We start from the raw sequence: 10,106 nt of genomic DNA, 5'->3' as shown, positions 1-10,106 counted from the left end.
CGGACCCAGCAGACGGCTCCTCGATTGGTCCCCCAACTCCCGCGTATTTATTGGTCCCTGTCACTTCACGGTGGACTGACGGACCTAGGCGCCAGCCAATCTCTCCACAGTGTGTGAGAGGGCGGGGCAGTGCGGAGTAGCGGGGAAGCTCTCGGCGGCAGGAAGGGGCACCCGGAGAGAAAGGCAGTGTTACAGTCTCTCTAGAAGGGAGAAATGGAATGAGTGGGAACTACCCCCGCACATTCACTTTTTGCCTTGACGTGTGTACTCGCAGCGCGCACGCGCAGAAGGATGGCCAGGATTGGTTTGCGGGGCAGCCGTAACTTCTAGTCCCAACCAATCCAGATGCAGCGGTGGAGGGGGGCAGCCCAGCCGTAACTGGCGAGCGCAGCGTCTGTGCGCGGGTTTCGTTTGGTCTCAGCTGTGGGTGTCGTCCTAGTCCGCGCCATGGAGTCTGGTCTGATTAGGCGTTTAGCCCCGCGCCTGGGCATCGCCGAGCAGGAGGTGCTGAGGTGAGTCAGGCTGCGCACGCCCCAGTAGCCCTGCGCCCTCCTCAAATGGGGCCCCATGCTTTTCCCGCGCAAGGCAGGATTTAGGCTCTACATCAAGAAAATCCTACCGGCAATAGGCTCTGTGAGCGGGCCGGAGGGGCGAGGGGCCCCTGGGACCAGCTAGCACTGTGAGATGCACGGTGGTGGAAAAGGGAGAGAGGCGGAGAACTTGGGTCGTTTCCCTGAAACTTACTGAGAGTGCGTTTACGGCAGAGGCAGATGGGATACAGACCCCAAGGAGGGCAGTATCTGGTGGCCACGACAGGCGGGAAACGAAATAGGATGGGTGTGCGGAGCCGCCGCGGGTGGGGCGGAGCGTGGCCTGTGCCTGCTTTTAATTTAAACAAACAAAAAAACTTTCCAGAAAGCCTCGGAGGGGTTGCTGTTTGCGCTGACTCGATTGATAGAAGCTGCCAGCCACGGCAAGATGTGGGAAGAGGGCCCGACCTGGCGCAGCAAACTGTACAAAAGCCCGGAGATGGGAAGGGCCTTTGCAAGATCCAGGGTTAGAAATAAAGTATTTCTAAATACTTTAAACTGTGGAGTGCAGGACTTAACTCTGGAAGGCAGGGCTAGGCCGGGTGTCTGGGCTATGGATTAGTTGAGGGAAGGGAAGGAGCACTTCTTAAAAGACAGGAAGTATGGCCTTCTGCACTCTTAATCATTTGGAACAGTGGTTCTCAAAGTGTAGTCCCTGGACCAGCAGCATCAATATTTTCTTGTCACTTGGTAGAAATGCACATTCTTGGGCCCCACTCTAGACCTACCGATCAGAAACTTGGGGCTTGTTTTCACACGCTCCAAGGTGACTGTCATGTACAGTAAAGTTTGAGAACCACTGATTTAAAGGAAGGAGGAACCCTGGTCTCACCTGCCTGCCTCTGTCTTGTCGTAGTTCATGCTTGTTCCAGTAATGGAAGGCTGAAAGAAGGGTTGGCATTTTTTGGAGGATTTCAAGAAGTTATTTCTTCCTGAAAGGATTGGAGCACAGTGATGTTTGGAGTCAGGGGGTTTGTTCTGACTTGTAGAACCCTGTCCTCTCTCAAAGGATGTGAGTTCATTCCCAGCCCCAAATCAACGTGCATAAGAGTTAGGGTCAGAATGAAGTCCACCAGGCTGAATTTATTGCTTACCGAAGTACTGGGCAACCTTCTGAAAAAGAAAGAGTTTTAGTGAATGTGTTGCTCAGGAAAGCGGAGGAGTACTTGCGACTGTCCCGTGTGAAGTGTGTTGGCCTGTCTGCACGAACCACAGAAACCAGCAATGCAGTCATGTGCCTGGACCTTGCAGCTTCCTGCATGAAGTGCCCCTTGGACAGGGTAAGTAGGTCCCACTGAATGTCTGAATTATCTGGTGTGGCACTGAAGTTTAATCATATGTTTTCTTTTTTTTTTTTTTTTTAAATTTTATTTTATTTTTAAACTTTAAAATATTGTATTAGTTTTCCCTAATCATATGTTTTCATCTCTGGTTATACTAGCCCCTTTCACAACTCTGTTATAGGATTTTCATCTAGAATATGTTATTCTAGATGAAGTTTAGAACCATTTTGAAAAGTTGGAGAAAAAAACTTTTTTGCAACGATCTCTTTACTACGTACTTTCCCTGAGCACTTCTTTCCTTATACAAACCCATCTATCAAATTGCCACTAGCATCATCCTCCTAAATCACATACTTTAAAACCACTGTATTATTTTTCTTCCAATGTCACAGTGGTTGAGAGCCAAGCTATGACAAGACTCACATGTTGAGACCAGATCTCAGCACCACCAGTTACTAGTTCTATGTCTCTTGTTTCCTCATCTATCAAGTGGGATAAGAGGTATCCATTTCACTGGATAATTGTAAGGAAGAAACACAATGTACTATATGTAGCACTCTTAACACAGTGCCTATCACATAATGCTACACTGATAAAATGGTGGCATTGTAAACACCATTGGCTTCCAGTGGGTTGGCTCCCCATTACCATCAAACTCTCCAGCCTCTCTTGATCCCTGCTAACTTCAAGCTACAGTATTCACTTAACAGACCATGCACCTTAATGACTGACTTTGTAAATGCACTGCTTTTTTTTTTTTTTAAACCTGGGATGCTCTTCTTGCAGGCTCCTGTTTGTTTGTCTTACAATGACCTCACTTTGCTGTCACATTTCATTAAGCTTTTCTTCCCCAGGCAGAGTCAGTGTCCCTCAGTTGTTGTCCCTCCTGTTTCTCTCCCAGTCTCTGTCTCCTGTCCCTTTTGCACACACTCACCCTCCCCACGCCATTCCCACTACTTCCCTCCTTCGTTTTTCCGATGGATTACAAATTGGCACCTTTGTTAAAATAAGTAACCATATATACATCTTCTATGTTTTTTAATTCATGGACTTCCCACATGGCACTAGTGGTAAAGAATCCACCTGCCAATGCAGGGCACACAAGAGACACGGGTTCTCTCCCTGGGTTGGGAAGATTCCCTGGAGTAGAAAATGGTACCCTAGTCTAGTATCCTCGCCTGGAAAATTACATGGGCAGAGGAACCTGGCAGTCCATGGACCTGGTTACAGTCCATGGGACCTCAAAGAGTCAGACACAGCTGAGCGTGCACACATGCATGCATGCGCACACACACACTTTTTAGTTCACAGCTCGGCATTGGTAGCGCTATGTTGTATTTTAAATTATCTGCACACACGTGTGACATGACTGCCTTTCTGTAGGTATGAGCTTATTGCAAGCAGTAGTTAACTTGCCTGACATGCTTACTGATTTTTGAGTAAATGAAGCTAAACCTTTAGGTAGAGTGACTTGCCACAGAAATAGTTAATTTTGAAAAGTTGACTTATTAAACAAGTGTTAAAGGTATTGATATAGAGCACTTATGATTTTTATGATTCATTTCTTTTCCTTTCAAAGGCTTACTTAATTAAACTTTCTGGCTTGAACAAGAAGATGTATCAGAGTTGTCTTAAATCTTTTGAGTGTTTATTGGGCCTGAACTCAAATATTGGAATAAGAGACCTAGCAGTACAGTTTAGCTGCACAGAAGCAGTGAACTTGGCTTCAAAGATACTGCAAAGGTATGAGGCATATAATTAAAACTCAGTACTAATGCATAAAGTGAAAGTATCCAATGTCCTGGTAATTTTCAGTTTAAAAAATAATTAACATGCTGAAGTGACAGAATGTATTTCTTTTACATTTAAAGTGACACATTTATGAGCTCGTATTTGCATTTTCAGTCCCTTTGAAACAATATTTTCTAACAAATAACTCTGTGAACACTGCTTTTACTTAGCTATGAGTCCAGTCTTCCACAAACACAGCAAGTGGATCTTGACTTATCTAGGCCGCTCTTCACCACTGCTGCCCTGCTCTCAGCTTGCAAGTAAGTGTTCCTTTTACCATTCAGGAAAGTCTATAATTTATAAGTAAATTTCTCATTCCCAAAGAATACTTCTAATTAGTTGATTTCAACTCAAAGCATATTTTCCTAAATAACAATAGTGGCCAAGGGACCCGAGTCTCAGTTTATCCCACAACAGATCTGACAGCTAGGAATTAGTGTTGCCCGAAGGCTACTTGCCAATATGTATAAGCTGGGTAATCTGATTTCAGAGTCTGCCTTTTATAAATCATGAAATCTGTCATTAAAATAGCATTTAGTTGTGATTTTTCCAGTCACATTTTTGAAGTATTGATTACAACTCTTTTTCAAGTAATTTATAAAACAATTCAGTAATAAATTCTTAATTTGAATTTTGGGGTTATCTATATGTATACTGACTGTGAAATGTTACCCTGGAAATATTGGTAATTGCTATCTTCATCTAAAGTTGTCTTGTTTTATCTTGCTAGAAAACTCCTCAGAAAACAAAATTAGTTGGCTGGTAGACAATAGGTTTTTTACTGCGGAGAAGGCAGTGGCACCCCACTCCAGTACTCTTGCCTGGAGAATCCCATGGAAGGATGGGTTTGGCTCCATTAGCTACAATTAGTGATTAATTGGCCTTAATAGAAAATGCCCTTTAATTCAATAAAACTATATGGAAGGAACATAGCTATTATAGAAAACAGTATGGACAGCCTTACTTTTGAAACCAGGTTTCACTGAGCAAAAAAAGATTCAAGTAGGTCTGTTATCTGAAATAAGAAGCTTACTTTGTATTTTTCATTAGTGGTTGTTGTGAATTGTTATTAGGGAGGAAGTTTTTGGAGGTGAGAGTGATTTATATTCTTGTAGTAGCATAAACATAAGCATCTTGTGTTAAAGTGAATTAAATATTTTAACATGCTGTAATTGACACTCAGCAAATTAGTTAATATCTGAGATTTACTAGAAAGAGTTCTATGAGGCATGAAGCACTACAGTAGATGTCTTTCATGTGTCCTGTTTGTTACATAACAGATAACGTATATATTTTAATTCTCACAGTACAATGAATAACTAAATAAATAGCTTTAAAAGGTAAGTTTACATGATTTTTAGCTAATGATATGTGTGTGAAGTAAAGGGAAAATTAAACAGTTGGGAGCTCTTCATAAAGCCTGAGTGGAAAGGAAATAAGTTGATAACTGGTTGGCCAAAAAAGATAACAGTACTGATCTTAAGAACAGCAATTTATCAAATTCTTTTGTAGGATTCTAAAGCTAAAGGTGGACAGAAATAAAATGGCAGCCACATCTGGAGTAAAAAAGGCCATATTTGATCGACTCTGTAAACAGTTAGAAAAGATTGGGCAGCAGATCGACAGTGAGTTATTCATTCCATGTTTCAAGAATGTGTCACTTGAAAATGTAAACCTCTGGTAAAAGTTAAATATTTTCAAACTTGTAAACTAGCTCCTTTCTATTTACTATAGATGAGATCAATTTTTAGTAAGAAAATTACTGTTTATTTTCAGTAACAAAACTAGTTTGTTTTCAAATAAATAGCTTAATAATTAAAAACAACAATAAATGCTGTAATTCCATAAATTCATGCTTAGGGAGTAGATTCTCCCTTTTGAAGTCTGACAAGAAAAGCCAAAGAAAAGAGAAGGCAAGATAATTTCCCTTCTCCTTATCCTAGTATTTGGCCATTTGCAATATCTAATTTTTATTTCTGATCCAAAATACACCCCAAAACTGAAATTAAAAATAGGAGAAAAGTGAACTCAGATGATATATATATATATATATATATTTGTTTGTTTTTTTCCCCCTAAAGGAGAAGCTGGAGATTCAGTTACTCCACCACAGAAGAAAAAGAAGACAGTGATTGAACCTTCAGCAAAGGGTGAGGCATGTTAATACTAGATGAAAATTGAAATTTGTACAACAGGATTAGTGTACAGTGGATTTAATGCAGTGAATGGCCCTTTGCTGCTGTAGCAGCTTGCCTTAACAAGAGTCAGATTCTAATTTGCAGCAACATGGATGGACCTAGAAATATCGTACTAAACAAAATAAGCCAGAGAAAGACAAATACCAATGATATCCCGTATAGATGGAGTCTAAAATATGACACAAATGAATTTGTTTATGAAACAGACAGACTCACAGACACAGAGAACAGACTTGTGGTTGCCAAGGGGAAAGGGGTGCAGGAGAGGGTTGGATTGGGAGTTTGTGACTATCAGATGCAAACTATATATAAAGGATGGATAAACAACAAGGTCCTAATGTATAGCAGGTATAGCAGGGAACTATATTCAGTGTCCTGTGATAAACCATAATGGAAAAGAATGTGGAAAAGTGTATATATGTATGTATGTGTGTGTGTGTAACTGAATCACTTCTTTGTACACCAGAAACTGTCCCAACATTGTAAATCAACTATACTTCATTTAAAAATAAAAGAGTCAGATTTTAGCTAAATCCTGTCAGTTAATCATTGATAATACCAGTTTTCCAAGCAGTAGTTTACACAAGTACTGTGTAATTAAGACTATATCTGATGGCCAATAAACACATGAAAAGATGCTCAATGTCACTAATTATTAGAAGAAAGAAAGTGTTAGTTGCTCCGTTGTGTCCAACTCTGTTTGACCCCAGGGACTGTAGCCTACCAGTCTCCTCTGTCCATGGGATTCTCCAGGCAAGAATACTGGAGTGAGTTGCCATTTCCTCCTCCAGGGGATCTTCTCAACCCAGGGATCGAAGCCAGGTCTCCCACTTTGTAGGCAGATTCTTTACCATCTGAGCCACCAGGGAATCAAAACTTCAATGAGGTATCATCTCCTGCTAGTCAGAATGGCTATCATCGAAAAATCTACAAACAATAAATGGTAGAATGGGTGTGGAGAAAAGGGAACCCTTCTACACTGTTGGGGATGTAAACTGATACAACCATTATGGAGAATAGTATGGCGATTCCTTAAAAAGCTAGGAATAAATCTCCCACATGACCCAGCAGCCCCACTACTGGGCATATACCCTGAGAAAACCATAATTGAAAAAGGCACATGTACCCCAGTGTTCATAGCAGCGTTGTTTACCATAGCTAGGACAGGGAAGCAACTTAGATGTCCATCGACAGATGAATAAAGATGTGTTGTAAAAAAAAACAAAAAAACAAAATAAAGAAGATGTGGTGTGTGTGTATATATATATATACACACACACATATATACATACAATGGAATATTACTCAGCCATAAGAAAGAACACATCTGAGTCACTTGTGAGGTGGATGAACCTAGAGCCTGTTATACAGAGTGAAGTAAGTCAGAGAAAAACAAATATAGTATCAGTTCAGTCACTCAGTCATGTCTGACTCTTCGTGACCCCATGGACTGCAGCACGCCAGGCTTCCCTGCCCATCACCAATTCCTGGAGCTTACTCAAACTCAAGTCCATCAAGTTGGTGATGCCATTTTAAAGCATATATGCGGAATCTAGAAATATGATATTGATGAGCCTTGCAGGGAAGGATTGGAGACCCAGATGTAGAGGACACAGTCAGGGAGGGAGAGAGTAGGATGAATGGAGAAAGTAACATCAACATATATACACTATCAGGTGTAAGATGGGTAGCTGGTAAGAAGTTGTGTAGCACAGGAAGCCCGGTCTGGTGTTCTGTGATGACCTGGAGGGATGGGATGCGGGGAGGGGAGGGAGCCTAGGGAAGGGAGGGAATGTATGTATAATTATGACTGATTTGCATTGTTGTATGGCAGAAATCGACACAACACTGTAGAAAGTTTTTTCTTAATATTTAAATTTAAAAAATAGAAGAAAAAGAATACATCTGAAGACAAACTGTTTAGGTTCAAATCCTGCTTTATCACCTACTGGCTGTGCAGTTTTAGGAAAGTGACAATTTCTGTCAATGCCAATTTCCTAGTCTATAAAATATGATTAATGTTAGCACCTGTTTGATAGAATTGTGGTGAAGACTGAATGAGATAATACAATTGAAGTGCTCGGTTCAAGGCTTGATAAATGTTAACTATCATCAAGAAGTCTTGAAGTGCTTGGAGTATAAGGGAGAGTGAAAAACCGACGTGTTAACGTCTGTTTCCATTTTTCATCTTGGTATCTTATTCTCTGTTACCTTAATTAAGATAGACATTTTAAAGTAAATAAGCTCACTTCTTTCTTACTCATTTATAACATAAGGATTTTGAAACATTAAAAAAAATTTTTTTCTCTCGTAGAAATAGAGAATGTAGTAGAGACCCTACCTAAACCGCAAAAAGATGAAGATCTGACACAAGATTATGAAGAATGGAAAAGGAACATTTTGGAAAATGCTGCCAGAGCACAGAAGGCTGCAACACAGTGATTTTAGGCTTCCAGACTAACTTGTTCTGCAAACCAGCAGTGCTTCTGCCACCTCAAGGGAAATGTGAGGACTTTGGAAATTTGTGTAAACTTTTAAAACAAAGATCCTATTCTTAACGGCAAAGAAGCCAGCCTTGGGGCTGAGCAGGATGGCTCTGATAATGGGCAGCAAATTCATTAGATCCGCCACAGTGCCTGGTTGACTCAGCCTTGGCTCCTCACAGGTCTGCACTCTGCAAAATGTAATTGAAGCCATTTTCCTTTTTTGTTGTGTTTTGTTTTAAGCAAAAGACAGTCTTCTGCCCTATCCATAATATGAAATTCAGGCTGAATGGAGTCTAAAGATTTTACTTAAGTTTTTGTGTAAATCTCTTGGTTTGAATAAATCCATATATGGTACAATCTTAAGTTAATAAATATTATTTTTATATGCATTCAAAGTGTACTTATTATCAGTTTGGGAGAATTCTTGTGATGCCAAAAGCTGTCTTCTCTAATGGGAAAAAAGACCCAGGTTGCTGAACTGAACCATACTGCTCCCCAGAGCACAAACTCTTGAATCAGGCTTTCTGGGTTTAAAACCCTGCTTAGCTCTTATCACCTGGGAAACCTTGAACAAGTTAATTAGCTTCTTTATCCTTCATCCAGTTATCCCTATAGCCCAGATGGTAAAGAATCTGCCTGCAATGCAGGTTCGATCCCTGGGTCAGGAAGATCCCCTGGAGAAGGAAATGGTAATCCACTCCAGTATTCTTGCCTGGAGAATCCCACGGACAGAGGAGCCTGGCGGGAGCATTTAGTGCAGCTCCTGGTAAAAGTATTTAGTAAGTATTAAAATATAGAAATACTTGTAGAGGTCTCACATAATTATATATTAACATCATATTAAAAAATTAAGAAACAAACCAGGGTGTGACAACATGGATGGGCCTAGAGAGTGTTAAACTAAGTAAGTCAGAGAAAGAAAAATACCATATGATCTCACATGTGGAATCTAAAAACAAACAGAAACAGACTTGGATAAAGAGAACAAATCGGTGGTTGCCAGAGGGGAGGAGGGTCGAGAGAATGAGTGAAATAGATGAGGGAGATTGAAAGGTACAAACTATGTGTTATAAATAAGTCATGGGGATGTAACGTACAGCATAAGGAGTACGGTCAATAATGTAATCACTGTATGATGACGAATGGTAACTAGACTGGTGTCATTTCATAATGTATAGACATATCGTCACTATATTGTACACCTGAAACATATATATTGTAAGTCAATTATACTTTAAAAAAGAGAGACCAAGATATATTTTCTTTGCTATCTACATACTGAAAAATATAACCTTACTAAATACTACTTATTTTACAACTACGGAAAAGGACTGGGAAGATAAGTTGCTAGCAGTTCTAAGGCATTATGCCAGATGTGATTTTAACTAAAATTAAGAACACATGATCTAAGTAAATATTTCCATGAAGAATGCAATAAAGTGATTGCATCTCAATTGTTTAAAGCTATTTAGGATGGTATCAGTAATAATGGTTGTTGCTTTCTATTTGCTATAAATAAGGTATAATACCTGCTACATAGAACAGAAGTAGCTAAAGGAGTGATTTTTTCCCCAGCCCCTTTTAATTCTAAACACTTAGCAAGCTGTTGTGGTTGAAGGCCATAATCAAATGATCCCAAAACAGGTATAATATCCCACAGCCCTGTGGTAGATGGGAATGAATGTGAGCTTTGGGACCATATGCAGTTATGTTTAAATTCTGACTTTGCCACTGAGAGCCTAAGGAAATTTCACAACC

At 40.2% G+C, this 10,106-nt stretch overlaps 1 protein-coding gene across 3 annotated transcripts; it reads left to right on the top strand.

Moving 5' to 3' along the window:
* ORC6 (origin recognition complex subunit 6) lies at window positions 1-8,737 on the top strand. 3 transcript variants are annotated; one of them, XM_027513710.1, is made up of 7 exons: window positions 1-512; window positions 1,741-1,870; window positions 3,453-3,616; window positions 3,835-3,924; window positions 5,177-5,289; window positions 5,746-5,814; window positions 8,177-8,737. In XM_027513710.1, exons 1-7 carry the CDS (start codon window positions 448-450, stop codon window positions 8,302-8,304), a joined length of 759 nt encoding a protein of 252 aa, XP_027369511.1. In that variant the 5' UTR covers window positions 1-447; the 3' UTR covers window positions 8,305-8,737. The 3 variants fall into 3 exon arrangements, with proteins under 3 accessions (XP_027369511.1, XP_027369514.1, XP_027369513.1); XM_027513713.1 differs by having other exon boundaries at window positions 147-512; window positions 1,600-1,870; XM_027513712.1 differs by having other exon boundaries at window positions 147-512; window positions 1,447-1,870.
* Window positions 8,738-10,106: the final 1,369 nt, after the last annotated feature.

The sequence above is a fragment of the Bos indicus x Bos taurus genome, chromosome 18 (assembly GCF_003369695.1).
Source record: "Bos indicus x Bos taurus breed Angus x Brahman F1 hybrid chromosome 18, Bos_hybrid_MaternalHap_v2.0, whole genome shotgun sequence".
NCBI lineage: Eukaryota > Metazoa > Chordata > Mammalia > Artiodactyla > Bovidae > Bos > Bos indicus x Bos taurus.
The sequence above is the reverse complement of the archived record's forward strand: the minus strand, read 5'-3'. Positions and strand labels throughout refer to the sequence as shown.